General features: G+C 55.9%; 9 protein-coding genes and 1 non-coding gene across 10 annotated transcripts; 3 read left to right on the top strand and 7 right to left on the bottom strand.

The window, feature by feature from the left end:
• Positions 1-1,041: 1,041 nt before the first annotated feature.
• On the bottom strand, positions 1,042-3,532 carry M421DRAFT_417744 (glycoside hydrolase family 76 protein). The gene is made up of 2 exons (XM_033591578.1): positions 3,041-3,532; positions 1,042-2,992 (listed from the first exon to the last, which is right to left on the bottom strand). The coding sequence occupies exons 1-2, from the start codon at positions 3,144-3,146 to the stop codon at positions 1,143-1,145; spliced, it is 1,956 nt and encodes a 651-aa protein (XP_033451346.1). The 5' UTR covers positions 3,147-3,532; the 3' UTR covers positions 1,042-1,142.
• A 182-nt stretch (positions 3,533-3,714) lies between these two features.
• M421DRAFT_t31 lies at positions 3,715-3,796 on the bottom strand. Its single transcript has one exon. It is a non-coding gene; the product is annotated as a tRNA-Leu (tRNA).
• A 2,366-nt stretch (positions 3,797-6,162) lies between these two features.
• M421DRAFT_417742 (glycoside hydrolase family 43 protein) lies at positions 6,163-7,932 on the bottom strand. Its single transcript, XM_033591577.1, has 3 exons — positions 7,492-7,932; positions 7,347-7,432; positions 6,163-7,291 (listed from the first exon to the last, which is right to left on the bottom strand). Exons 1-3 carry the CDS (start codon positions 7,627-7,629, stop codon positions 6,289-6,291), a joined length of 1,227 nt encoding a protein of 408 aa, XP_033451345.1. The 5' UTR covers positions 7,630-7,932; the 3' UTR covers positions 6,163-6,288.
• A 684-nt stretch (positions 7,933-8,616) lies between these two features.
• Positions 8,617-11,608, bottom strand: M421DRAFT_56504 (uncharacterized protein; the record flags this gene model as incomplete). Its single annotated transcript, XM_033595410.1, has 4 exons — positions 8,617-8,691; positions 8,741-9,064; positions 9,115-10,353; positions 10,400-11,608. The coding sequence occupies 4 exons, from the start codon at positions 11,606-11,608 to the stop codon at positions 8,617-8,619; spliced, it is 2,847 nt and encodes a 948-aa protein (XP_033451344.1).
• Positions 11,609-12,503: 895 nt separating this feature from the next.
• On the bottom strand, positions 12,504-14,119 carry M421DRAFT_417740 (uncharacterized protein). Its single transcript, XM_033591576.1, has 2 exons — positions 13,591-14,119; positions 12,504-13,541 (listed from the first exon to the last, which is right to left on the bottom strand). The coding sequence occupies exons 1-2, from the start codon at positions 13,888-13,890 to the stop codon at positions 12,627-12,629; spliced, it is 1,215 nt and encodes a 404-aa protein (XP_033451343.1). The 5' UTR covers positions 13,891-14,119; the 3' UTR covers positions 12,504-12,626.
• Positions 14,120-14,245: 126 nt separating this feature from the next.
• M421DRAFT_417739 (putative histone deacetylase) lies at positions 14,246-16,198 on the top strand. Its single transcript, XM_033591575.1, has 2 exons — positions 14,246-14,814; positions 14,876-16,198. The coding sequence occupies exons 1-2, from the start codon at positions 14,432-14,434 to the stop codon at positions 16,005-16,007; spliced, it is 1,515 nt and encodes a 504-aa protein (XP_033451342.1). The 5' UTR covers positions 14,246-14,431; the 3' UTR covers positions 16,008-16,198.
• An 884-nt stretch (positions 16,199-17,082) lies between these two features.
• M421DRAFT_2613 (uncharacterized protein) lies at positions 17,083-19,782 on the top strand (the record flags this gene model as incomplete). The annotated part of the gene is made up of 2 exons (XM_033588695.1): positions 17,083-18,309; positions 18,361-19,782. The coding sequence occupies 2 exons, from the start codon at positions 17,083-17,085 to the stop codon at positions 19,780-19,782; spliced, it is 2,649 nt and encodes an 882-aa protein (XP_033451341.1).
• Positions 19,783-20,459: 677 nt separating this feature from the next.
• On the top strand, positions 20,460-21,643 carry M421DRAFT_99015 (uncharacterized protein; the record flags this gene model as incomplete). The annotated part of the gene is made up of 2 exons (XM_033598692.1): positions 20,460-20,761; positions 20,827-21,643. The coding sequence occupies 2 exons, from the start codon at positions 20,460-20,462 to the stop codon at positions 21,641-21,643; spliced, it is 1,119 nt and encodes a 372-aa protein (XP_033451340.1).
• A 277-nt stretch (positions 21,644-21,920) lies between these two features.
• M421DRAFT_339437 (uncharacterized protein) lies at positions 21,921-23,987 on the bottom strand. The gene has a single exon (XM_033589453.1). It carries the CDS (start codon positions 23,576-23,578, stop codon positions 22,367-22,369), a length of 1,212 nt encoding a protein of 403 aa, XP_033451339.1. The 5' UTR covers positions 23,579-23,987; the 3' UTR covers positions 21,921-22,366.
• A 409-nt stretch (positions 23,988-24,396) lies between these two features.
• Positions 24,397-26,774, bottom strand: M421DRAFT_56829 (Zn(II)2Cys6 transcriptional activator; the record flags this gene model as incomplete). Its single annotated transcript, XM_033595444.1, has 4 exons — positions 24,397-25,277; positions 25,324-25,586; positions 25,640-26,457; positions 26,550-26,774. 4 exons carry the CDS (start codon positions 26,772-26,774, stop codon positions 24,397-24,399), a joined length of 2,187 nt encoding a protein of 728 aa, XP_033451338.1.
• Positions 26,775-27,407: the final 633 nt, after the last annotated feature.

Genomic DNA, 27,407 nt, shown 5'->3' with positions numbered 1-27,407 from the left:
AGTGTATGGGACGGAAGTCTCCAGTAGACAACTGAGTGCTGCCTCAGTACCTGTCGCTTCAAGATTAGGCAACTGAATTCGTATACAAGGAGTCGGTAGAGGCCGAGCAAGAAGAGGAACATCGGTACCACAGCGAGAGTCCAGGTGCCACTTATCGCAAAAGTAGTAATAGATGCTGTGGTGACAATAGAGTGATAGTCACAGCAACGAGAATAAAACCGTAGATGCCTACAAGGACGTATATCATCGGGAATGCAACGGTGTATGTAGTATACCAAACGGCCTGGATCTTGATGAGGTGGAACCAGAGCCCAAAAAATGCTTTAGTCGATTCTGTGAGGACGTTGCGGTTCTGAGTGATTGGGCGGAAGATCAAACCGCATTTCGGCCTCTTACCCATGGGATACCTATCCCACAGTTAGTAAGACACGTCACAGACGAAGCGAAGCCCCGTGGCAAAGACTGCAATAGCGTTAACTCTTGCAAGAAAACCGAGATGTCGTGGCGCGTTGCGCGGTGTGGCTAGATTCCAATGTTGTTTTCCCTCCGACGCCCAGAATCTGGCTGTCAGCACAGTATCCTCAGCCATGTACCGTATAACGAGCTACGGATGCAGATTCAAAGACCCACAAAGCTGACGTGACCAAGGAGGCACGTCTGAACTGTCATCATTACCAGCCTACACACTAGCACAGCAAGAAGAAGATAATCTTTCCCCTATTCTCAACCCACTTATAACCGTACTGCTAGACCGTCTTGCACGCAGACCGAAGTAAAGTGTGTCTCCAGCAGCAAATCTTACAGTCCACAAAGCTCGACATACGCTCAGTCTCGAAGTGCTCCGCCCATCTCAAATCAGAGCTTCCACCAGCCCTCCAGCCAGACGACCCAGACCAAGAGTCCCATGACGCCCCAGATGAGTCCCATCGCGACACCCTCAAGACTATCTCTGCCTTTCTTATCACTGAGTTTCAGTCCAAGAAAATTCGGGTTTTGCCTTGCAGCTTCAGAGCGAAAGGACCAAGTATGCCTGCGTGGAGTCAATAACGCAAATTCGAGAATATTTGATACAGCCGTGTTTGTGGAACTGTCTGCAATTCGACGTAACGATATCATGTGCGAATAGTACTTGCAGTACAGACTCACGGAACGAAACCCCCATCATCACTTTGGCCGAGTCTCTCGAACTCCAGCATTGCCCTCAGCACCGCAACACCGCTACCCTGCGTCTCAACAGTCCTTCCTCTACCACGATCATTCCAGTCTCTCGAGGCGGTGTCATCTCTCTCGTCGTGATCACCAGTCATATCGTGGCCTGCCAGCCGCTCGTCCTCATCCTCTGCGCCCCCCGCATCATCCGACGTGTGGGCCTCCTCTTCAAATCGCGCCGAATACTCGTCAGGCCGGTTCTGATAATCCATAGCATTCGCCACTCTTCGGACTCTCAATATCTGCCCAGCATGTCCATTCGCGCCCCACCAGCTACCAAACCTGCCTTCTTTATTCGTCGTCCTCAGAGCAGCCTTCGCATTGTGTACAACCCACTTCGTATATTCCTTGCAGCTTCTAGCATGCAGAATCCTCGTCTCGCGACTCGCTGCATACGTCCTACCAAGACGGACCGGCACGGCAGGAAGCGGCTTGCAGAACGTAGTAAGATGGTGGAAGAAGATGCCCTTGAAAGTCTGGCCGTTCTGGTTGCAAGATCCCGACGGGTCGCACGCTTCAGCCAGAATGCCGCCTGCGCCCAGACCCGCCCAGCTGGTGAGGATGTCCCGATGCGACTCGGGGATCTGGTCGGGTTTCTCGGGGTGAGTGGAGGCTGCGGCGAAAATCTGGCCATCTGTCCATCCAGTGGCGCGAATGACGTTGCGGATAAGCTCGTGGCCGTCCTCAAGATAGGTTTGCTTGCCAGATGCTTCCCAGAGCCCTCGAAGACCGGAAAGGATGACGCCTTGGTTGTACGTGTACACCATTTCGTTCCGCTCATCGCACTCGGTTTTGCTGTGATTAGTGCGGTAGCCGGCGATGTGGAAGCCGTCAACGTAAAGGCCTTGCTTGTTCTTCATGCCGCTATTCTTCAGCCAATCGTAGCCATTGATTGCATTGGCTAGGTAGACAGGGTCGTATGAGCTTTCAGTCTGGGTGTTCTCATCACACTGCTCACCACGCTCCTGCGCGCGAAGAAGCTTATCGCTCGGCTTCCTGTTCTTCTTATCTTTAATATCGTCGTACTGGGAGAGGAATGGTGCGCAGTTCGCATCGCCAGGGAAATGCAGGTACATGCCAATGCTCGCCGATATAAACAGCTCATTTGTGATAGCGTTCTTGTATGGCAGAAGGCGAGGATTCCAAGTCATTCCTCCACCACAAAGGCGCCAATCCCAGCCCTTCTCTGCAATTTCATAGAAAATTCGTGCACGATGTGCGAAAGCCGGAATGAACTGGCGCGCATGCCATTCAGGAACAGCCGCCTCTTTTTGCGACCCAGAAGCATAGTGTTCTGCAGAGTGGCCTTCGATGAACTGTATGCTTTCGAGCCAACCCAGCACAACCCAGAGTATGTCGTCGTACGCTTGCATTCTTATCGCAAAGTGGTCTTCGCCGAAGTAGTACGTTGCAATCTGCCCGAAGTACTTGTTGATCTCGTTCTCCACCATCTGCGCCTCAACGTCCAGATTCTTGGACTTGTCGAAAGTCCCAGGCATTGTGTACGTGAGCGAGCGCGAGAGCGAGGCTAGGGTTGCTGAGACATGTGTCGCCATAACAGCAGCAGTCCAATCGATTGCAGTGGTGTACTTTCCCAACCATATCGAGAAGTATGAGCTCTGCATTGTTTCGAGGCCATCGTGCAAGTCTTGTAGTATGCTGGTTGTGTATAGCGAATATGAGGGCGCATTGGGGGTGGAGGCATTGGCTGCGGATTCGGAGGTACGAAGGTGTGTCTGAAGTGTGTCACGATTTCTGGCCTCGTAGACTTGCGCGGGCGCATCTAGATATATGTCAGTATCGAAAGGCGCAGTGTTCCAAAGAGCTGTACCTGACAAAGGCTGCTCGGCATGCGCCGCAGCTGTAGTGATTGTAAAGACGCCCAGAGAGACGCCTGCAACAGCACATAGCCGCCTGAGAGCCATCTTTCGAGACATTGTCGTGCTGATCAGTTCCAAGCGCTGCACACTCTGCACGACGACGGTGGTGCGATGGCACGTAGTAACGGTACAACGCGTAAGAGCGGTGGAGAGCCGCTCCAGCGAAAGCGGCGGGTATCAATATGCAAAAATTAGGACATGAAATGAATAGCCCAGAGCAGCGGGTGACTTTTGAGAGAGCGGGACTCGCAAATAATGGTTCGAGGGCAAATCAGCCGCAAATGCATGAGGCGTTCCAAGAGAGGCCAAGTTCACCTTGCCATATCGAGATGCGCGGCTTCTGCGCACCCATGGCTGGCATGATTGCAGCTGCATGTCAAAGAGAGGGGTAGGCGCATTCTACATTGCGTTGTTTGCAAGTCTAAAAAGGAGTTGCTGCTGTTCACGGATGTGACTGCTGCTGCTGGTTCCACGATTCCGCGGGAGTTTAGGTGAAGCCCCACTCTTGCGTGGGCCCCGCACGATTTATCACGTGCCAGCCTCACATTTTGAATGGCACAATCCACGATATCTTGATGACCACAACAGGTATTATTGAGGTCCGGATAAGTGCAAAAAAGAATGTTGAACAGAGTGGGATTCGAACCCACGCAGATTGCTCTACTAGCACCTGAAGCTAGCGCCTTAGACCGCTCGGCCATCTGTCCTGTGCTGTTGATAGAAATTCTGTTGGTAAATAAAAATATAACCCTAATTTAAAATTTAGACATTTAGACGGCAGGCCAAAATCTGCTATTGGGGGGATGCCGGTGGAGTGCACTAAACCTTGTACATCTACCTTTGTACATGGTGGGGCATGACGATGAGGTAATCACCGCAACACAGTAGTTTCCGCGCGGAATTGAGAGCAAAATAGTAGCATGTAAGTAATGGGTTGTTCTCTGGCAAGATGTGTCAGGTATTGAGCATCAGATTGACAATGCCCTTTAACCTGTATAGTCTTTCCAGGATTGGAATACCGGTACTCTTCTTGTCGATATGTCTGACATTCGTCAATCTGAGTTCAGAGCTTTGGATGTCCGCACCTTCACGTCGCGTCTTAAGCAAAATACATGTCTCGGGAATAAATTGGCATGCTTGATTGAGGCGACAGATGAGCAAACTTCTATTCAAAACGCAGAAGAGATGGGTAAGTTGCGATCACGTAAATGTGCATAACTCATATCGTTCGTTTACAGGTCAAAGACTGCGCATTCAAGAATGGGGCTTTTGCCTTACGCTTCTACTTATGGGATGCCTAGTTCCTGACCTGTGCTTATTGTTTGCTCTTAGGGCCGATGCACACACGCTGCTTCGTCTTGAAGCCAGGGGAGGCATCCTCCACGCCGATCTGGTCGGCATCCGCGACGAAAATTGACAAACCAGTCCCGATTGCCTTGAGCCTTCGACTTGCTCTTCACTTCGGCTTCGATAATCTCGAGAATCGTGTTGTGGCAACGTGTAAGCCCTGTCTAGAACTTCAGAGTAGCTGACTTACCAAGCGATAGCGGTAGAGTACCAGTCCTCTCTCTACTTGCCTGTCTGCAGCAGGTGCTCGTGGATTACGTCAAGCTGGAGGGCAAAGACGCCGTCTAGACCCTTAATGTCGAATACGGTCGACGGGCGGAATGCATCGAGGACCTGAATTCCAGCATTTGTTCCAACGTCAAATGCCAAAGATATGCCTTATTGTACTGGAAGAAAAACCGGACGTGATCTCGCATTCGCCGACCATGTCGACAAACATCATCAGCGACTTGTCGAAGCATGTGAACCCAATCAGGGCCGCAGATAAGCAAAGTCAGGTCACTTATTCGGTTGCGGAGTCCTACGGCCATCGCGTTGTCACGGCCAGATTTCTTGTTGAAATCCGTGAATTCGCTACTTTTCTGCTGGAAGCACATGCTTTCCAGGCGCTGGAGCTTGATCAGCCGAGGGATATTGCGCTCAAGGCGCCCGATCAGCACTCGGTCGTCGTCCTCCATGTCCTGCAAGGTCTGGATTTGCGCTGCCTCGTCGCTGCTATACTTTCTGGCTGCTGATCAGAAGCTAGTCAACAGATTGCGAAACAGGTATCGTACGGTGTCTTATCTTTTGGAGGGAGACACAAAATAGACCAGAAGAATTTCGGAAGTTGTGCTTCCATGAATATGACCTCAAGAAATATTCGAGGTTCTTTCAACAACCGATGGGAAAGAGAGGAGGTTTTGGGAACTTGAGTCAGCTCCCTCCAGTCATAAGGAAGCATGTATGACGTGGCATAGTTGTTGGGTCTTTAGTGATATGTGTGTGAGAGGTGAGAAGAAAGATAGAAGATGTGAGCAAGCTACCGGTAACGCGTGCGCCTTCACCACGCACACGTCACACATGACTACAACGCGTTTGCCGGTAGTTAAAGCACATCAGATTGGTTGCATTCAGTGAATATCTTGGATTCAATGTTCCGTGGATTTTACTTTATGGGGACTGGTAGTACAATATTTTTGGTAGTGCGATAGATTCAAAGTGTGGAATGTACATGTGCGAACTGACCTCTCAACGAGCGATAACGATCGACCATAGGAGCAGAGTCTCTGTAACCTCCGAAGGAATTGTTGAGTTGCGAGGGACTTATATTCAGATCTTGACTACCTCCCGTTCAACATGACTCTACAGCTGACAGCGACTTTTTTTGCCATCAAGAGCCGCTGCACTGCATAACGGTGATTTTTCAGGAAGACTGCGCAAGCCAGTATCAACAGGGCCATACGTAGATCCATGCAAAGACCGATTTCACAGCTGGTAGTTAGCGGTCATGCGAGTTTTCCGCAGCCGCTCGACATCACGGAGACCACGGTGAATTCTCGTCCTGCAGTCCAAGCGCACGCGTTGAGTAGACTATCAAGTCAATAGCTTTCGAGTAGTATATGAATGTGCAGCTCTGCGTCTTGTGAAACTGTGCATGGGTTAGTTCGGTCTGCTGACACTTGGGCAACAGGGAAGGACGACTTGAGACCACAGATAGATGCAGACAGGAAACTCTCTTCCCAGGAGACTGGAAACTCTGCATACAGAAACAGGCCACAATTCTATAACTTCCCTCTCCGAGCTTTCTTACATTTACCGCACGCCTACACGGCTCGCAACGCCTCGCAAACAGACCCTCATGGTTTAAGATAAGTTACTTGAGAAACTTACTAATCAAGCCCTTCCCCTGCTTCGCCAGGTTCTTCAGCTCGTTCTTCACGTTCGCACTATCACTCGCATTCCCATGCACGCCATGTGCATCGCCCTGAACATACTGTCCTCCAGCACCGCCAGCACCTCCCGCGTGTCCCTTGCCACCGCACTGGCCCCCGGGACAGCCTTGAATGAAATGGTTAACATCACTGCAGCAGCGTCCACACTCTCCGCTGCCCATGAACGGCCCCCCATGAGCCCATCCCACACGCATAAGCCGCGCTTTCCTGCCCTCCCAGCCCGTCTTCGCGTCGGTGGCGTGGAAAACACCCCACACCTCTGGCCCGCCGGGGCCATTGACGAGCACGAAGTTGCCGTGGCCTGGGCCGTACGGGGGACTATCGTCGCGGCTGGCTTGCAGCAAGGGCCTGTTTGATTTGCACCATGACTGCGGATCGAGCGCATGCCCGCCGGTCCAGTACAAGACGTTCATCTTGTACTCGTGCGTCCAGGAGCCAGCGCACGAGTATGCGATGCCGATCCAGCGTCCGTCGGGCGAACAGAGGAACTGCGGTCCTTCATTGATGCCGCTGGCGCCGGAGAATTCGAACTGCAAGTCGGGCGTGCTGATGCGGATGGGGTGTCCAGTGCATTGTGTTGGAGAGGTCATCTGGATGATGTAGATTTCTTGTCGGGACTCGTTCTCGTGCACGCCGGGCGGCCAGCCGGAGTAGACGAAGTACATTGTGCCACCGAGGGTGATGACGGTCCCGTCGATGGCCCACTGATCGTCGGGCAGGCCGCCGACACGGCCGAAGAATTTCCAGTTGTCGGGTACCAGGGGCGATTGGTCTGCAGGTGGGCCTTCGAGGATGAACATGCGGTGGGACTTGTTGCCGTGTTTCGGATCAGCGGCTGCGAAGTACACATACCAGCGGCCGTGGATGGAGTGGAGTTCTGGCGCCCACACGTCGCCAGAGTATGGCTGGTCTTTCGGAGCCCACCTGAGCATGTCAATTGAGGGCTGAAGCGTGCAAACGATTGGCCTCTCCTTCTTACCAGATGATATCCTTCTTACACCTCTTCTCAAAATCAAACAGACTCTCCGCCGACCATATCTCAACCGAACAACCTGTGGTCCATGTCTTCTCAGTTAGCCCGCTTTCGCTCACACTCTCTCGAGTACGGTTGTTTCGTCGCTCACCATGTAATACGTGCCCTTATCGAACAGCACATACGGGTCGGCACAGCTCTTCTCCGTGATGGTCAAGATGGAGTCATTGTACGGCGGCTGCTGCATATGCATCTGCTGCTGCACTTGTTGCTGCCCTGGGAAAGCCATCGCAGCGATACGATCCTTCTCTTGCTCGACCTCCTTTTTGAATCTAGCTCTTGCTGCTTGCTTCGCAACTGTTATTTGCGATGTTGACAGAGTTGTTGATTGATTTCAGAGCGATGTAAACAGAACCAGACCCTGAGGTGCAAATGAAGCAAAGCAAGAAGTTGCTCAAGAAGGAGCATCTGGCCTCAGCCACAAGTGCAGTGGGGCGCACATGACTTTGTCACATGAGGTACGTAACGTGACGTCATGGCGCTCGGGAAGCGTCTGTAGAGAGCTTGCTGAGACGGTCCGTTTCAATTCCCTTGATGTGGGCGGTCATGAGGTGGGAAGCCAAGTTGGTAGTGGGGGTGGGCGAAATCTCGGATGGAGAGGTGTGGCTGGCGTGTGGTCGTAAGGGGCGGGCGTGCTAAGATGCCACAGGTCCGCGCAAGCACGGAAGCTGCACCAGGTCTTTAGTTGCAAAGACAGTCGGCTGGGCACTCAAAATCTCGGAGGTAGTCAGTAGTGTATATACACGATTATTTTGCGTTTTAAATTTTTCTGCTGTCACAGCCAGCTTCTCTGCCAACTAATGCAGGCCTGTCACAAGTGTTCGACACAATCAATTCTCTACTCTAATGTAGTTCTACACATTCTAAATTTCGAAGCAGCGATATCTTGCATTTAATCATCTACTGACAGCCCAGCATGTGACCCGGTCGTTCGTACACGCACTCGGCAGCAGCCAATACAATCGTCGTAAAACAAACACTATCAATAGGTAAGGTAAGGTATAAGCCGCTCATGATGTCGCATGGTCGCAGGGAAGCAAGTTAAGGTATCCAACGTGAACAGGTTGAAAACAACAGAAAAGACGCATGAATCATTTCCCTCCAGCTGGGGAACGCTGCATCGAGGCTCACTCGAGCTATAGGTATATAAAAGTAGGGAGGTCGGTCGTTACGTCAATGCTCATGGAGGTAAACAGGCAGAAGTGGTGTACTGGGATTAAAAGTCGGTTTTCAGGGTCTGCTCGACGGTCAATTCGCCAGACTCGATACGGTCAACACGAAGGACAAGTTCCTGTTCATCGTCAGTATACACGTAATGGTAGCGGCTGTGTGCGGCATACCTTGAGAGCTCTGGCTATCTTGAAAGCAAGCGGAGGAACCTTGTCGCGGCCACCGTTGCGAATGTCGATGTCGAGCATATCTCGTCTGCAATCGTCGAGGACCTCCACGACAGGAATAGCGTGTTTTTGCAACGCAGGGCTGGAGAGTTGCTTAACGGCGTCGTAGGTGCGGTCGCCAGTGTCATCGACTGCGCGAGAAATATCCTGTATGTACGCGTAAATCTGCTGCTCCTCGGCTGGTGTGGAGTCTGGCCCTGAGCGGATGAGGTTGACGAGAGGCTGGATGCTCTGAACGAGGGTCGCGGTCTGGTCCTCGAGGTAGTTCTAGCTTCCTGTTAGTCATGCTTCAGAAGTTTGTCAGAATACCGACTCACCTTGAACTCGGTCATGCCTTTATCAGCCTGGCCGTTGATCACGTTCGAGCCTGAGCTTTCGCGACCATATCCACTGTAGGGCGAGCTGTACGAGCTGTAACCAGTCGCATTGCTGCCCTTGCTACTTCGCCCGCGTTGGTGGCCGCGGTCAGGACCAACGCTGTTAGCATTGTTGCTGCTGCTGTTGTCGCTGACGTTATTCCCTGTGCCGTTCGGCGTGACCGGACTGTATCCACCAAATACGGTTGGCTTGAGCGGCATGGGCATGTCAGCAACTTCCTCGCGATCCAGCTGATCACGGTCTAGCTCGTTGTCTGGTGTGGGTCGCACTTTTACGAGCTTGAGGAGCTCAACCACGGCGGTGGACAGGTGGCTTGCAGCAGCATCTAGCAGACTGACGGGTGACATGCCATTCGAGGAAGCGTGATTCTTGGTAGCTGTGATGAGGTTGTTGGCCGTAGCGCTGACGCGCGACTTGAGCTTGGCTTGCTGCTTCTCTGGACTAGCCATCAAGTCACCGCTGATACTGCTGGTGGGCGATTGCATCTGCGACAGCGGCGTGCTGTCAATATCGCCTGTAATAGCACGCACGCATTTGACGACGCTGCGCATGCTTTCAAGTGTTTGCTCCGAGTCCACTCTGCGTGCCTTTTGTAATAGCTCGTCGATGCTGAGCTGGAAGTTGGTGACATGGACGTCTTTAACCAAGCCGTCCGGTGATGAGAAGCTGGCGTTACGGGTGTAGTTGGCAATGTCTGGGGATGCGAGGCCGGACAAGCCAATCGACGAGGCTTTCAGCGTGCGAAGCTGTGTCTTGGAGCGTGCATAGCGACTCTTCCATTCCTTCAGCTCTTCCTCCAGTGTCGACACTTTGCTCGTGAGCCGTTCCTCTTTTTCGACAGCGGCATCACTGCGTGCAGACAGTTCGCGCATCTCCTGCAAGAACGTGGATGCGTCCCTGCGGACCTCTTCCGCGACCTGTTGCTGCTCGCTCAGCTCGCGCTCAAGCTCCTCGCACCGCTGTCTCCATTCATCGTTCCCGCTATTGTACGCTTGCTGTGGTGGGTTCGATTCGAGGTCAGTGATTTGCGCACGCAGGCTCTTCTGCTCTTGCTCGTGATCATTGCGTATCCTATCTAGCTCGGATCGTAATGACGCGTTGAGGGTCTCTGCCTTCTCCACCTTATCTTGGAGAGAGTACCGGAGTTCGTCCCATTCAGCGCGCTCAGAGGCATTGGTCTATGTATGTCAGCAGGAGGTTGGTGCATGGTCAGAGCTTGCTTACGCTGTCTCTTGTGCCTTCGGCGTCCTTGAGTCTCTGCAGTTCATCGTCCTTGTCCTTTAAGGTTCCTCCCAGCGCAGCAGTCTTCTCTTGCAGCTCTGTGACTTGCTTTTCTAGTTCTGCAACCATCTTCTCCCGCGCCATGCTCATGCTCTTGGCGCTCTTATTAGTCTGCCGCCTGGCAGCAGCGCCCTCTAGATTGAAGGCATCATCGTCGTCCCCAGCGCTGTCGTCATCGTCTTCTACTAGCGTGCCCTTGTTCGGTACAATCGTGTTCTGGTGGAAAGTCTTGGGAAGCGGTCGGCCGTACTCGTTAGCCTGCGATCCCGGTGCGAGCCCCCCTGGAGGCCCCTGCATGCCTCGCGGGTCGCCTGGTGGAGGTGGCCCTCTGTATCCGGGACCTGGCGGTCCCCGGCCGCCGAACCTGCTGTCCATGCTGCCGTTGCGGGGGGGCGGCCCTCTGTCGCTGACGCGGCTCGCGACGCTCGCTGCGGGACTTGCTGAGCGGGCCAGGTCGCCGGACGTGAAGCGCGGGTACCTCCGCTCCAGCTCGTAGAAGACGTCGGTCGCGAGCTGGCGGAAGCGCTCGAGCGGCAGCGTGGACAGCTTCTGGCGGGCCTGGTTGCGCTTGGGGTGGAAGTTGTTCTTGGGCAGCAGGTAGCTGGGCGTCGCGTTGCCGGGTGCGTTGGGCCCGCCGCGCCTGCGGTCCTCCTCCCTGCGCAGCGACTCGTCGTAGACGTCGGTGCTGAGCTCCTGGAACTGCACGCCCGACAGGCGCGTGAGCTTGTCCTTGGCACGGCTCGGGCGCGGGTTGCCCTGGGCGTCGTTGAGGTAAGGCCCGAGGTAGACCTTGAGGACGCGGAAGTGCTCGGCCATGGTCTCCTCGAGCATCTGCAGCTTGCGGTTGCTCATGCTGGCGTCGCTACCGGCGAGGCTCGCAGCGTACAGGCCCGTGCCGTCGCTGCTGCGGCCGACTGAGCTGGGCGGCGACGGGTTGCCGTTTCCTTGGGGACGCATTCCATTGAGCATGCCGCCATCGGGAGTGCTGTTGCCGCCGTAGATGCTGCCGCCGTAAGTACTGCCTCCGTAGGTGCTGGGCGGCAGCGAGGGCGAGTATGGGTTCTCGCCTGCGACGTTCGTGTAGCGTGTGATGGGCGACCACTCCTGGCTGTCAGTCGAGACGGGCGACAGCGTGCCGGTGCGCGTGTTCATAGTGCCTTTGTCGCGTTTCACCGCGCGGGCTGCCGCTGTCGCTGCTAGCGCGCCTGAGGCACAGAGATCGAGCCTGCAAACGTCGCCGGAGGGCGCGGCGGGTGCTGGGCAAGCGTGAAACCCTGGGCGGGAAACCCTGAGCGTGGTGGGTGATGGGGATTGGACTGGCGCGCCTCGTGCTTCTACGAATCAGTCGTCGGCGATGCGTGAGCGAGCAACATCAACAATGGCATGCAACAATGGCGTGTGCTGGAATGGGCCGCGCAGTTGTTTGCAGGAAATCCCCCGCGGCGCAGCAGCAGAGGGGCGAATAGCAGGTAGGAGGTAGCAGGTAGCAGGTAGCAGGGCTGGAGAGCAGCAATGCGCGGTGCCGGGGCTAGATACCTTTTGAGGGCGTGCTCTACCCGCCTGCTCTTCCGTCCAAATGTCGGTGGATGCCCCTTTCACCACTCTGGGCTGGGCGTGCTGGGGAGCGTTGTTGGAAGTCGGAGCGCTAACTGCAGCTGGCCTGCAGCGTCGACGAATGAACCTGGCCCGCCCTGCGTCGCTGCATGTCACCGAAGCTCGCGATGTGGAGCGCCTCTGGAGAAGGCCTGGCGGTGCGCGGTGAGTGGTCTGCTCAGTACGGCCGAGCTGATGGTGGAGTATTCCGTGCAGCTCGGCGCGTGTCGTGCGTGGTGCTTTGTCACAAGGCACGACTCACCAGACTGCCTCTTTCCACGGCTGCCAAACGGCGCCCGCACAACGGGCAACGACTATACGAGGTAAGCGGACACACAGACCCTGGTCCAGGGACGAGCTCGACGATCGAGACTGTTGCCGTGCTCACAGCAACGGGCTCGCACGGCGATCCTTGCAGCTCCTTGTGGAGCCCGCATCGCCACGGCATGATGGATCAAGACAACCAATTTCATGAGGGTATATAACAAAGTGGCCGTGCCTGGGCGACACTCCGGTCGTGGTTGCCGTTTTCAACGCCTCTCCCGCTGCCGATACATTGCTGCAGAGCGCCACAGCTTCAACGCACCCGCTTGATCTTCTGTGCCGGCTGCTTCTTGCACTCAGGGCACAGCCAATCGCCCACCGGCTCCTCCTTGATCCCCACACACATCCAGTGGAACCACTGATACTGGCAGTTGTCGTTGTCGCACGCAACCATGTCACCGAAACTAACGCGTTGACAAAAGCAGTACTTAGTGTCGTCCGACTCTTCTTCGTCTCCTTCTCCCGCCACACCAGACATCTCCTCATCTTCGGTACCAGCATCACTGGCTACACTCTCATCTTCAGCTGTTGTAGACGGTGAAGCTCTCGAACCGCCCTTACGCCTCTTCTTGTTGACCCCAGACTTGGCAGTCAGAGCAGCCTTGCGCAACGGCTGCTGTGGCTTGGCCTTCTTGACTGTGAGTGCATGCCTCGGTCCTACGCTGCCAGCTCGCGAACCTGGCGTCGACGGTTTTGGTGTGCCCGGTCCAATTGAGCCTTGTCGACCCAGAGACGAATTTGCTGCGGGCAGAGGTCCAATGCTGCCAGTTGGTCTGCGACGCTTGCTGTCACTTCCCGCCGAGAGCTCTCGTTCTGATCGTGCACTAGCTTGAATCGCGCTTTGTGCGTTGGTCAGTCTTTGCTGGTTGAGCAGTGCTTGGGTCTGCATGTTCTGTATCGGGGCTGCCCTCGAGTTGGCGCTAACATTTGTCGCATTTGTGATGCGTGCGATTGCTGCTGCCTGTGCAATGTTGGGCGCGCCTCCACCTTGGTTGCCAGATACCGGATGTAACGGTGTACTTGCGCCTGTATTCGTGGATGATAAAGGTGGCACTAGATTGCCTGGTGAATCCTTCAATAGAGAAGGCATCTGCGGGTCTGCAGGTATAGAGCCATCGCTTTGGAGATCCCGCAGCTTGATGTCCAGCCGCTTCACATATCGATCGAGCTGCGAAAGGTGTTAGATAGAAGTTTCGATCGTGCAGTAGGTTGCTTACGAGCGCGGCGGCTTTGTCTACGAGGCCAATCTTCTCCTCCTGAAGAATCTGCGCGCGTTCGTAGTTTTGGATCACAACTTTATTGTACGGCTCCTCCTTAGGGTTAACGACCAAACTACCGTTCAGCTTAATGAACTTTTGAAGACTGTTGTCGCGTTGCTGTATCGCGGCACGCAGGTCGTGGATCTGCGCATCTTTGGCCTGTACTTCTTCGTAGAGATGCGTGATCTCCGCGGGAAGATTGGCGACATCGTGGATGAACTGCTCAAGAACAGTCGCCGCATCTTCCGCAATAGCCATGATCAGGATGTTTTGGTGATGTTGTTGAGTGAGGTGACGATGTCGTCTTGATGGAAAGTGGTAGTTTGTAGATGGAAACCCCGGAGTGAAAGCACGAGATGCGCCAACAGGTAGGCGCGACTGCAACAAAGCCTAGAAGCCCAGCTATTAGTTCACGGATTTCCTGATTGCCTCCAGATTCCTGTGTCTATCTCTTTTGAAAAGTGAAGAATGTTATATGATGTCTGCTTGGACTGCGGTGCGTGTTCTCGACTTGGTTGCATTCAGCCCTAACAAGCTAGTCAGCTAGCGCGTCACGTGCGGCTCAGCAAAACATCAAGAGCCTACCAATCAGACGGCGACATCCACTCCAACCTCACATCCATATCACACCCTGAAGGAAATCGCGCCACTTTCACTACACGGCAGCAAGATATTCAAGCAAGACTTGTCAATCTGCGATAGTTGAAAGGTGGCCCGCGGGGAAACCTGACCCTGCTCAGCGACCGACGCGCACACCGACAACTACACCGAGAATCCCGTGGGCGATAGATCCGTCAATATGCGCGTTTCTGGATATGGACCGAGCAATAATATTGTCGAGGAATATCTCTCGCCGGTTGACCATGACGTTTACACCGGCGAGTTCCAGGATTTCAAAGCTCTCGCCGATTCCGCGAAACAAGAGGTTATTGCAAGAGAGGCTGAAGAGTACGGGCTAGAAAGGCCGCAAGGATACAATGTGTCCTTCCACTACAACCCACATGTCGAATACCACCACTTCGGAAGCTCACATCCAATGAAACCATGGCGGTTGACCTTGACGAAACAGCTGGTGCTTTCGTACGGGCTCGAGTACACGATGGATCTTTACGAGCCCCGGCCAGCCAGTTTCAATGAATTAGCCATTTTCCATGACCGAGAGTATCTATCTTACCTTAGCGAGTAAGTTGTACTCCTGTTTGGCAATCTCGTTCGTCGTGGCTCGTCTCTCTAACATACACAGAATCACACCTCAAAATGCCAAGCCAGACGATTCACAGTACATAGCTTACGGCTTTGGTGGTGACTCGAACGATTGTCCAGTCTTCGATGGCCTGTGGAACTACGTGTCGCTGTACACAGGCGCCTCTATGAGCGCGGCCTACAATCTACTGAACAAGCAGTCTGACATAGCTATCAACTGGTCGGGTGGTCTGCATCACGCGAAGAAGAACCTTGCATCGGGATTTTGCTACGTGAACGACATCGTCATCGCCATACAGCTTCTGCTGACCCAACACCAACGCGTACTGTACATCGATATCGACGTCCATCACGGCGATGGTGTGGAGCAAGCATTCGAGTCGACCGACCGTGTGTTCACACTCTCGTACCACAAATACGGTATTGACAGGCATGGCTGGCCATTCTTTCCAGGGACTGGTAATATTGACGAGATGGGCCCGAAGGATCCAGCGAACCGCGGCAAAGCGCACAGCCTGAACATCCCCATCGACGACGGAATCGATGATCACCAGTATAAATGGTTGTTCAGGACAGTTACAAGCAAGGTTGTCGAAAAATACAACCCTCAGGCCATTGTACTACAGTCAGGTGCCGACTCGCTTGGAGGAGACCGACTCGGTCGATTCAACCTCAATATCAAGGCACACGGCTCCTGTATCGAGACTGTCAAGTCTTTCGGACGGCCTCTTGTCCTCATTGGCGGTGGAGGATATACACCTCGAAATGTCGCGCGTACCTGGTGCCACGAAACAGCTGTCTGTGTTGGCGCTACATTACACAATGACCTTCCGACTCATATTCCGTACCTTCAGGCATTCCAAGGAGAGGAGAACGGCGACGGCATACTGTATCCCGACTTGCACAATACTAAACGCCACGACAATCTGAACACAGACCCAGCGTTGCACAAGCTCGTTGAAAAGGCCATGGAGAACCTCCGTTACATGGAGGGAGCACCGAGTGTCGTAGTCAACACAAAAGGCATCACAGAAGAACAGATCATGAAGGTCAGAGAGCAGATCGACCAAGAGCTGGCAGAAGAGGAAGATGACAGGATTCACTCCTTGCTTGTAGAGAAGACTCGACGAACTCGGGAAAGGAACATTGGAGGGAGGAACGAACGACGTTGATTCGATTGTATAAGGGACAGCGTCGAGATTGGCATGCTGTACGATTAGACAATTTGTCGTTGGCGTTCGGGAATCTGGCGTTCGAGAGGTTAGACCAAAGCTTGTCTCGATACCCCATCAAAGCATACACCTTCACCCAAAATGCGCTTACACTCTACTCAACATGAATGTCTAACGTACCTCAAGCTACGAAGTAGGAACAGGGATCGTCTACTCTTTGACAGGCTTCGGCCACGGCCGTTCAATCAATGGACCCTAAATTTTACCCCACGAAGCTTAGTCCACTAAGCGCAGCCATGTGGACTGCTTACTGCTCATCAGATGCTCGGGCTAGGTAGCTGGCTTTGTTTTAGACCCGAGCACGAGCCCCGGCGGTCAGCGAACGTAGCCCACGGAATCCGTTTCGTTCTAATCGCCCCACTTTGAAGGATACCAAGGCGTCTCGACTTTTGCTGCTTATAAGTCCTTGTGTTACGACGCAAGATCGACTCGTAGTGACACTGGGCGTGAGGGGGAGAGTTGCTCCGCGTGCGACTGCTTCAGAGGTTACTAGACGAGTAGGAGACCGACGATGCACGGAGCGTTGAGATGTGGGCCTTGCAGCGATGACTCAGGTTCCACCTTCGTGAACTGTATCGGATGTCGCGTCTGGAATACCTATGAGTGGTCTTGCCTTATCAGAAACGGCCTCGAGATTTAATCAGATTCGGTGACGCCCAGTCGGACATAACACTGCCATCGGCGTTTGCGCCCGCAAGAAATGGTAACATTACAGGAGCGTGCCGCAGTAGAAAGCATCTACGTTTCACTGCTCCCTCGAGCATGACTTTCAGGTTCCTCCCATCCTTACGATCTTCAGCCCTTTCCATTGGCTCGCTGGCCGACTAGCCCTATTACCAATCCCCACGGCGGGCATTACCTAGCGGATGAAGTTAAGCGTCGGTGGCTTTCATGCACCGATAGCGGGCCAGGATTCTTGAGGTCTACTGCATGCAATTGCTCGGTCAGCAAGCCTGAGACATTCAGACAGCTTCAATCCTGAGGCTGTAGGGCCATACTCTACACATGCACCGCCATGTCTGATGAACACATATATACCGGGAGCGCGCCCGATCGCGCGCAGAAGAACGGCAGCCTGAACGGAAGTTCCGTCGCGCCGAATCCCCGATCTTGCATCACCTGCAGGAAACGAAAGGTCAAGTGCGACAAGAAACACCCGTGCTCCAATTGCGCGAGGGCGAAAATCGAGTGCATCTTCCCAGGACCGGGGCGCGCGCCACGGAAGAGCCGGAAACCGCCAGATGCAGAGCTGTTGGATAGGCTGCGACGCCTGGAAGGTGTCGTGCAGACACTGAATGCGCAGGTCGAAGAACACGAGCAGGAAGCTGTCGAGCGCGAGCGCGACAATGGCAGTCGCCAGGGAAGCGTGAGTGAGAATTGCTTCGCCGATAATGTTGGCTCCAGAAGCAGCCCTTCCATTGTAGTGGACAACAGCGTCGAAGGGCTTGAAAGCCGCTTCGGCAGACTAGTCGTGGAGAAAGGCAGGAGTCGCTACATCAACAATAGTTTCTGGGCCAGTCTGAACAACGAAGTCGAAGACCTCAGGTCTGTACTGATTGAGTCTTCTGACGATGAGGACGATCCCAGCTCACCAGACACATCCGAGCACACAGGTCAACACCAGGGATACATCTTCGGCCTGAGCTCTACTAATGTCGATATGCGAGCATTACACCCAACACCTGAGCTCGCGCGCCAGTTCTGGGAAGCCTACAAGGATACCGTTGAGCCCCTGGTCAAGGTACTGCACATCCCTACTTTTGAGCTAGCTTTCAACGATGCCCTGCAAAACCCCAAAGAGGTCAGCAAAGCCCTGGAGTCTCTACTGTTCGCCATCTATTACGGAGCAGTAACCAGTGCGACTACAGAAGAATGCCTACAGAAATGGGGCGTGGACAGGCCGTCACTTCTGGTCAGATATCGTTTCGCTCTGGAACAGGCGCTTGCTCGAGCAAACTTCCTCTACTGCGATGAGATTGTCATCCTGCAGGCTTTTGTGATCTTCCTCATTCTGCTGCGCAGAAACGATGATGCCCGGAAGATCTGGACTTTGACTGGTCTTGCGGTGCGCATTGCCCAGACACTGGGTATACACAGAGATGGCAGTCACTTCGGACTAGCGCCCTTTGAGATCGAAATGCGCAGGAGGCTCTGGTGGCAAGTCTGTATCCTGGACGCAAGGTCGTCCGAGGACCATGGATGTGATCCCACCATTGTTGAAGCACAGTTTGACGCCAAGATGGTAGGTATCGGCCGAGCCACACATAGATACATGCTAATTACATCCTGGCAGCCCTTGAACGTCAACGACACTGACTTGTACCCCGACATGACTGAATTTCCCCAAGAGCGCACAGGCTTCACAGACATGACCTTCAGCCTCATTCGCTTTGAGGTTGCCAATATCTTCCGGCGCATTCTGTACATCCCGCCTGGACCAGTCAGGTGTACCGAGCTGTTCGCCAATCTTTCGATAGCCGAGAAGGAAAAATGGATTGCGGAATGCCATCAGCAAATAGAGCAGAAGTATTTACAGAACTGCGATATGTCGGTCCCGATTTGCTGGGTGACTGCGACAATATCGAGGCTCATCATGAGCAAGATGTGGTTGATCGTGTACCACCCACATCAGCGCAAGGACGGTGGAGCGTCCCTGCCACAAGAAACGAAGGACAAACTGTTCATCACCTCGCTCGAGAACGTCGAATACTCGATACTGCTCGAAACGGAGGCTCGTACCATGAAATGGGGTTGGCTCTTCCGCACTTACGTACAATGGCACGCCATCGCGTTTCTGCTGTCTGAGTTGTGCGTGCGCACTAAAGGAGAAGCCGTAGAACGTGCCTGGCGCGCGCTTGAAGCCTCAGCCGGACGCTGGTGGTTTCCGCTTAGCGACACATCCGCGAACCGAAAGAGTCAGCATGGGACCTTGTGGAAGCCTCTCAGAAAATTGTTGGCCAAGGCAAGGGCAGCGAGAGAGAGGGAGATCCAACTCGAACAGGCAAGTCGAGCTGTCAGGTACGACCGGTATCTTAACGATCCCTTTCTATGGATGCCCAACTCCGTTTCTCCCGTCACAGTCGATCAGCCAAGCTCGGAAGCGCTGGACAAGCTCTTGCGGCCATCCGCGCCCAAGCTTGGTGTAGCACCAATACGCGCAATCCCATCGAGCTGGCTTGAGAGCCCCGTGGCTCTGAACACGAGCAGACCAATTACAGGCCTCAGAGGCGAAGACTTTGGACAGGCCCAGACGACACAGGGCAGGAGTTCGACTCGATTGGAAAGTCAGACTGGTAGCCCAGGTAAACAGTTTAGCCAGCTGGCGGACCACGGGCTTGACGACGTCCTCTTCGATGTAATGCAAGGACAGGCCTTCGCTACTCCCTATGTTCCAGACCCGCCGACCTCGATGCAAGACAGTCAGACTGGCCTCGCCACGGGTGCGCAGCCGGTCATGCAAAATGGAGGGAATCTCATGACCGGGGGTTATGCACCCGATATGCAGTTCTTTCGAGACCTGAACTTCGACGACTTGACATCCCCAGAGACGATTAATGGACAGAACAGCAGCAACGACTCCTTCGTCGGGGATGGCGGGCAGATGGACTGGCAGGTTTTCGACGACATGGTCAGCCAGTACGGCTTTGACGGACAGGCAGCGAATAATGCCAACGCAACGGGAACCGGACACATGGGTTTGGTGCATTTCTTGTGAGATTAACGTGTCTGTACAGTACAGCGCAGTTGGCCATGGCGTTTACATGGGAAACCTTGACTCTTCGGCTGAAGGAGCCATGATACCCATGTTTGAATGGTCCTTGTACAGTAATTTGTAGTTTAGCGACATCATACTCACTTCTTCAAGGCTCCGTGCCACCGCCTCCAACTATGAAAACAACCGCGTCAACAACACCGCCCAGACGCCCAGAACAGGACCGATTCTTCCACGAATGCTCTCCCTGCAGACGTGCCGATCTGCCGCAGGGATCGCGCCGGCTATATGCAAGACGGATGAAACAGGGTAAGCTGGTCCACATCAAGACATGACTAGATGGCGCTGATAACCTTATCGTCACCTTCCACGTCCCATTCGAAAACGCCCTCGTAGACCGTACGCATATCAACGGCGGGAGGCAGGTGGCAAAGGAGGGAAAGCGAGGGGTTGATTTGTGATTGGCCAGTGCATCCACGTGCTGGACGCTCACCGCTTCAATCTTGAACCATCCCCGGACCGGCTCGAGACTTGACGGTTGTACCCGTAAGGCGTCGCAGTGGTACTTGAACGTGTCGACGCGCCAGCGGGGCGATTTGGTGCTTACTCCTTGCGATTTCCGAATGCAAGTATCAATAAAGGCCCACAACACCCCAACCACACCCTCCTCCCTCTTCAGCATGGCAGCCACACACCACCCTCCCAGTTCGCCCGCAGATCTCCAGACGCCAAACACACCCGCGCCCGCCAACGCAGCCGCGCAGCGAAAACCCACCATCCTCCACCTCGGCGATGACATCCGCTGGAACCATGACCTGTACGCCCGCCTCAGCCAGAAGTTCACCATAGTACGGACCCACTCCCTGCCGCGCGCGGCCTTCAAGCGCGGCCTGCAGGACAGAACGTGGGGCGACTTCGTGGCAATGTACCGCCCCTTCTGGAACACGGGCGGCGAAATGGGGAACTGGGACGATGAACTAATGTATACCCCCCTCCCATACCCATCCGAGATATAAAAAAGGAAAAGGAAGAAGACTGACAATACAGCGCCCTGCTGCCCGCGAGCTGCAAACTCTTCGCCTCAGCCGGCGCGGGCTACGACTGGGTCGACACGCGCCTGCTCGGCACGCGGGGGATAACATACTGCAACGCGGCCTCGGCGTGCAGCGAGTCGGTCGCCGACGCAGCGCTGTTCTTGATCCTCGCGACCTATCGGCTGTTCGGATGGAGCGCGCGGGCCGCACACTCGTGCTCGCCGGAGCAGTTCAGCGACGCCATGCGCAACATCGGCGCGCAGACGCATAACCCCAACGGCACCGTGCTGGGCATCGTGGGGCTGGGCCGCATCGGGGCGCGGATCGCGACCAAGGCGCGCGCACTGGAGATGGACGTGTGGTACCACGACGTGGAGCGGTGGGACGAGCGCGCGGCCGGGGTTGGGGCGCGTTGGTGCGCGAGTCTGGAGGAGTTGCTGTGCGGGAGCGATTGCGTGGTGCTCGCTGCGCCGTTCAGCGGGCGCGTGCTGCTGGGCGCTGCAGAGTTTGCGTGGTTCAAGCGCGGCGCGCGCCTGGTTAATGTCGCGCGCGGCGCGCTGGTGGATGAGGATGCACTGTTGTGCGCGCTGGACGAGGGCCGGCTGGCTGCCGTCGGGATGGATGTGCATGCGACGGAGCCTGTTGTGAATCGCGAGCTGGCCGGGCGCAGGAATGTTATGATGCTGAGTCATACGGCGGGGGCGAGTGTGGAGAGCCATGTTGGGTTTGAGCGGATGGGGATGGAGAACTTGCTGGGGTGGTTGGAGAGGGGGGAGGAGGGGCTGCTGAGTCCTGTGAATCTGCAGTGGTTGAATAGAGATGGAAAGTGATGTTGAGACCAGTTATTGTATGTCTTTGTTTCACGGTCTCCAGCTCCTGCTCAGTCTCTGGCCAATCCCTATAAAAAGATGGAGCTGTCGTTGATGTCCATGGTTCCCAACATATTCTTTTAACAGAAGTTGAAGAGCATCAGCAAGTGCTTGAAGTAGATCACATCGACCTTCTGCATTAGGACCTAATTTTCTCTCAGCTATTGTTAGAAAGGCTACTGTTAGTAACAGTGGCACAGTAACAGCACAGCAGTCGATTCGTTATCAAGAGAAGAAGGGATTTTTTTTTATTTACCTACATAACTATATGTATTTAGAGACAATACTCTCATAGGAGTTGGTCTTCTTGTTAATCCACCAGACACCTCAGATCTACACACTGTATTGTATAGTGTCATGCTTGTCAGTACCGGCGGTTGCATGGGGGCGGCGACGGCCCATGTCGAATCCAGATATCCAAGGTGGTGGACTCAAGTCGGACACCACACAACGGGAGATATTCGACGTAATCTCGTGGAGCAAAAAGCCCAAGCACAGTTCATTCAACAATACTCCCCAGTCCCACAGAGGTATAATAGCGAAACCCACAACGCGCCACCACTCGGCCATCAATCAGACACTCCACCATCACTCACCCATCAATCAGACACTCCCCTCACCACTCGGCCATCAATCAGACACTCCCCTCACCACTCGGCCATCAATCAGACACTCCACCATCACTCACCCATCAATCAGACACCCCAACAACACCTCATCCCACTTCCCCTCCTTCGCCGTCTCGCTCACCTCAGTGCACCGCTCGCGTCGTCTCACCGTGCTTCCGACGCCGGAGCCGCGTTCCTCCGCGCCGACGGAGGTGTGCTCGCGCGGAGAAGCGAGGGAAGCCGCAGCGCTGTGTGTGTTCGACGCCTCATCTCTTGGCTGAGAGAAGGTAGATCTAGCCGAGTTTGCTTTCGTCTCAGGATCTTCCAAACCAGGGCGTGCCGACGCTGTATCACGGCTGCACTGAGAGATTGAGATTACCGATGGACCGTGGTGCACGCATGCCTTGCCCAAGACGCCTTGCTCGCCCAATTGCACGCGCTCCCATCCGCGCACCAGCAGCGCAGCGCCGTGGAGCAAGCCCAGCGCGATTGCCATGAAAGTTGAAAACCCGCCCGCGACGTGGATGTCGACGTTGAGCTTGACGCAGTTGTCTCGCACGCTGAGGGGCACTTTGGCCGCTCCAAACTCCAGGGGTGGTGCGGTGTCGACTGCGAAGCCGCGGCAGTGGGAGAGGTACTGCGGGAGGCTGAGGATGTAGGAGGCAATGTGGCTGGTGAGAACGGCGAGCATTAGGATGTCCAGGACGCCGAGGAGGATGTGGATAGTCCGGGGCGACAGGCGGTGGTGCAGGAGGGAACGGTACGTGGACGGCGTGGACGGTACCGTGGTGGCAGGTGATGGATCCGTCTCGATCCCCTCTCTCACACACCACCACCCATCCAACACCACAACCGCCACCACACAATCCAGCGGCACCATCCCCAACACACCAACCCACACAGCCGTGCGCCACCCCCTCTTCATCTCCCTCACAAAACCACGTGCCCACCACCCCGGCATCTCATAGTCCTGCACCAGCGCGACGGTGCCGACGTGCCAGAGCAGCATGAGCGTGAGCAGCAGCGCGGCGATGAACGTGAGCGTGGCGATGTGGATGTGTGCCGTGAGAAAGCGGTCGCGCGGGGTGAGGCGCGGGTGTCGTATCGGGGAGATGGATGCGGAAGCCATTGCAGTGGGCGTCCGGGGAGGCGATGTGATGGTGGTGGCGCGGAGTATTTTCAAAAAAAAAAAGAAGAGGTACGTAGGTTGGCCATGGGGCAGGAGCCGACAGTGGCGGAAGGCGTATTGAAGAAGACAGCACAAGGCAAGGACAGAACGACATGGCATTTTTGGAAGCGGGAAAGCCGTTTCGTCTAGTCTACCCCGTGCTGATGAGAAACGGACAGCAGTTTGATCAATAAAAGTGCAAGCGCACAGTGCCAAGGACACAAAAGTAACCAACTACTCCCCATCACGCCGTGACCGTGAACGCCGCGCTAAATCCAAAGCAAGAATCACAATGACAATGACAAGACCGGTTGGTGGTCGTGGTGTTGGGGGTGTTGATGGTGGTGGTGTTGACTTGTGAGCTCGAAGCTTGTTGGTGTGAGCTCGAAGCTTGTTGGTGTGAGCTCGAAGCTTGTTGGTGTGAGCTCGAAGCTTGTCGGTGTTCAAAGGGCTTGGCGGCGGCGGCGAAGCAAAGGTGAGGTAGGACCCAAAGTGGCGTCTCGCCTGCTCGACCCAGCCCCAGAGTCGTCTTTGCTGGTCGCTCTCAAAGTTTGTATTCAATGTGATTCGTGTGTGGAGAAATCACGATGAAGCCGGACTCTGCTGGTGCCGCTTCACTTGTCTGTTGTCTGTCTTTGTATCTCGCTCGTGCTGTTCTCGTGTTCCGCTGGAAGACCTTTGCTAGTGTGGTTCCCGGCATTCTAGTGTGGTTCCCGGCATTCTGTGTGGCTCCCGGCATTCTGTGTGGCTCCCGGCATTCTAGTGTGGCTCCCGGCATTCGAGTGTGGTTCCCGGCATTCGAGTGTGGTTCCCGGCATTCAAGTGCGGTTGTAATCACCACCTGGTCTGTCCGCGCTCGAAAGCCCCGTCCTGGCAGTCGGCAAACCATCGATGCTGCCCTGCGTCTCCGCTTCGACGGCTTCTCTGGCACACCGCTCCTAAGCATTAAAGTCGGCGCCGAAGCCCCCGGATCCGTACTGGTTCCAGTCCGTCTGTGCCTCCAGCATCCACGACACAGAGTCGAAGAACTCGTAGCTGTTTGCGCTCGCCAGGCCCTGAGGCAGCGCAAGGGGCATGCTGAGGGTGTTGAGATGCGGGTTGAAGTTGGGCATGGTATGCGCGGGATTTTCGACGACGAGGCCGGGCGGAGGCGTCGAGCTGCTCGAGGAGTCGGGGTTCGTGGGGTTCGTAACGACGGTGTTGTCGAGCTGCTCTGCTGCACCGCTGACTTGGGCTTCGCGCCACCGCCACACGCAATCGAACACGACACTCATGCTCATGCGGCTACGGACAATGAGACCCAGCGGATCCTCGAGCATGCCCGTGCTTTCTCGTCGCTGCTGCGTGGTCTGCTGGGACTGCGGCTGGGTGTTGAACATGTTGGCGATGCCAGAGTTGCTGATCGAAGGCGATTGCGACATGCTGTGAAGACTGCGCCCCCGTGAGCTCTCCTTCCAGAGCTGCGCCAGCACTTCGGCAAAGCGATCCAGGAGGTCGTTCGGCCAGACTTTGGCTCGCCTCAGCGCCTCGACGGTCTGCAGCACATATGTACGGCCCTTGGACGGCAGCCGCCCGGCGAAATCCGAGTTGAGGAGCTTGAGGAGGGCAAAGCCAGCGGCGAGGGCCATCTGCATAATGTAGTAAGGCACGTAGGGGAGTTTGCTCGCTTGCTGCAACTTGAACACCTGGTCGAGGTACGCCGTGGCTGCGTAGTACAGCGCGACCAGATCGTCGCGGCGTTCGAGTCGAGGCTCGGGGCTGAAAAAAGAGTGGAGATGCAGGTGCAGTGAGACTGCACAGTGGTAGAGCTCCTCCAGCTCTGCGATTGTTAGCTGCTGCGTCTGACGAGCCGCGCGTCCACGTACCGTTGTCGGCGCCGTCCAGCGACCCTCGCTCTTCCTTTAAGCGATCCGCCTCCAGCGTCATGTACGTTGTCGCAGCCTCGGCGGCGAACCTGTGCGTGTTGGCCGAGTACAGGAGCTTGTTGATGCGGCTGGCAGCCATCTCCTGGCGCAGACGGACAAACAGGGTGGGCGGGATGGTGCGCATGTGGTCCTCGTCGTCGACCTTGAACTCCAGCGTCGAGTCGTAGAGGGTGATGGAGGGCTGGCCGTTGCCTGTGGAGACGCTGCGGGGTGTCAGTTACAGCGTGCGCAGCCACGCGTCCAAATTTCCACTCACGTCTGGGCGACAATGTTGCACACGGCCCACGTCCGCAGCCGGTCGTGGATGTCTTCCTGCTGCAGACGGACGCGCGTGCGCGAGAAGTCCTGCGGGTGGGTGGGCTGGTGCAGCCCAATCTGCATGGCAATCTGCATCATGACGCCGCACAGCATGTACGTGGGGTCCGTGACGGTGCGCTCGGCGGGCACCGGCCAGGTGCACAGCAGACACAGGGCCTTGACGACATGGTGGTTGGGCTGGTTGCGGATCGAGTCCCAGATCAGGTCCGTCAGCGGCTTCGCCAGGTCCTTGAGCAGCGCGGGCCGACTGGTGGAGCGGCGGGCGGCGACGCTGATAATGGCCCAGAAGAGCAGCTTGTGGTCGTGGTTGTAGTACTCGTCGGGCGAGCGCACCTGGTCGAGGAACGGCAGGAAGGGGTGGTACAGCTGGAAGTACTCGGCGAACAGCTCGCTGACGTCGCCAAGGCCCAGGCGCACCTCGCCGGCCCCGAGCGAGTAGAAGAGGGGGGACTGGCCGCTGCGCAGGTCGAGCAGCGACGTGGCGGCGACCTGCTGGTGCTGCGTGTGCAGGAACGCGTCGGCGGCCTCGAGCTTGAGCTGCGGCGCCGCGCCGTGGGCTATGTGGCCAGCCACGGCGGCGCCGCGGCCCTCGTACGCCGCCAGGCGCGCGCGCAGGGCCTCCATCTCGCGCTCCATCTCGGCGTTGCGGTTGCGCTTGCCGACGCGCTTGAAGTTGGGCTCGATGACGCAGCGCAGGTTCTGCTTGACGCAGCGCGCGCAGCTCACAAACGGGTCGCGCTGGACGTTGCACTTGAGCTGTGCACACGCGGCCTGTCAGCGCGGCACGCGGACTCGGGACGCGCTCGCTCGTCGACGGCGTCGACGGGGCCGACGGGGTCTCGACTCACCTTCTGCTGGCGGCATTCGTTGCATGCGCGCTTCACGGCCATGTTGCGACGCGCCGACGCTGGGCGCGAGCCCTCTGCGTCGCCGTTCGCAAAGTCGTCGTCCTCGCTGGACGCAGACCGCTTGAACCCGCGCGGCTGGCCGGGCGGGCTGCCCGCGAAGCCCTGCGCCGCGAGGCCGTGGCCGTTGCCCGGCGTCGTGGGCGCGAGCTGCTCCGACATGGACATGATGTGGCGACGTGTAGCTCCTGCAGCCTGTTGCGCGCGGCGGCACCGATATCGCTGCCCGAGGTGTGTGCTCTTGCGCTTGGGCTGGGGCGGGGTCGGAGCTGGGAGGTGAATTCTGCGCGGCGTGCGCTGGCTTGCTCCCCGCGCTGAGGGCGACACACGGCAGCTATCAGGCAGTGCAGGCAGTGCAGGCAGTGCAGGCAGTCTGGACAGTCTGGACAGTGCAGGCAGTCCGGGCAGTCCAGACAGTCAGCTGGCCCCCGTCGGCTATCGATATCGCTGTCACGTCTGCTCGCGACGACAGGCACGCTCGAGCTTGCTGCAGGATCCCGCCGCCGAACAACCTCTTCAGGCTACTGGAGCTCCGCTTGTCCCCGCCGTGTTTGCAATGGTGCCATTTTTCGGACCCATGCACTCCTCCCCGACGCTACTGGCCACACACACTGCCGCTGTCCAGCTGGCAGAACGTCGGCTGATGGGCAAAGGCAGGGACAGGGTGATGGCATCGAGTCACCACGACTGAAATCATGTCATGGGCGCTGGTGCTAATTACTTCGCACAGGAGAAGCTAGCTGCAAAGGTGGAAGCCACAAACTAGACAAGGTCTTGTCTGCAGCAAGACGGCAGCTCTGG

This window comes from Didymella exigua (genome assembly GCF_010094145.1).
Source record: "Didymella exigua CBS 183.55 unplaced genomic scaffold M421scaffold_6, whole genome shotgun sequence".
NCBI classification, from domain to species: Eukaryota; Fungi; Ascomycota; class Dothideomycetes; order Pleosporales; family Didymellaceae; genus Didymella; species Didymella exigua.
The sequence above is the reverse complement of the archived record's forward strand: the minus strand, read 5'-3'. Positions and strand labels throughout refer to the sequence as shown.

Coding starts and splice junctions, on each gene's coding strand:
- M421DRAFT_417744 (XM_033591578.1), bottom strand. CDS start 3,146: ATGTCTCGAAAGATGGCTCTCAGGCGGCTATGTGCTGTTGCAGGCGTC. Junction 2,993..3,040: donor TGCCGAGCAGCCTTTGTCAG/GTACAGCTCTTT, acceptor ACATATATCTAG/ATGCGCCCGCGCAAGTCTAC.
- M421DRAFT_417742 (XM_033591577.1), bottom strand. CDS start 7,629: ATGGCTTTCCCAGGGCAGCAACAAGTGCAGCAGCAGATGCATATGCAG. Junction 7,433..7,491: donor ATAAGGGCACGTATTACATG/GTGAGCGACGAA, acceptor CTAACTGAGAAG/ACATGGACCACAGGTTGTTC. Junction 7,292..7,346: donor TGTAAGAAGGATATCATCTG/GTAAGAAGGAGA, acceptor TGACATGCTCAG/GTGGGCTCCGAAAGACCAGC.
- M421DRAFT_417740 (XM_033591576.1), bottom strand. CDS start 13,890: ATGGCTATTGCGGAAGATGCGGCGACTGTTCTTGAGCAGTTCATCCAC. Junction 13,542..13,590: donor TAGACAAAGCCGCCGCGCTC/GTAAGCAACCTA, acceptor CACCTTTCGCAG/CTCGATCGATATGTGAAGCG.
- M421DRAFT_417739 (XM_033591575.1), top strand. CDS start 14,432: ATGCGCGTTTCTGGATATGGACCGAGCAATAATATTGTCGAGGAATAT. Junction 14,815..14,875: donor TATCTATCTTACCTTAGCGA/GTAAGTTGTACT, acceptor TAACATACACAG/AATCACACCTCAAAATGCCA.
- M421DRAFT_339437 (XM_033589453.1), bottom strand. CDS start 23,578: ATGCCATGTCGTTCTGTCCTTGCCTTGTGCTGTCTTCTTCAATACGCC.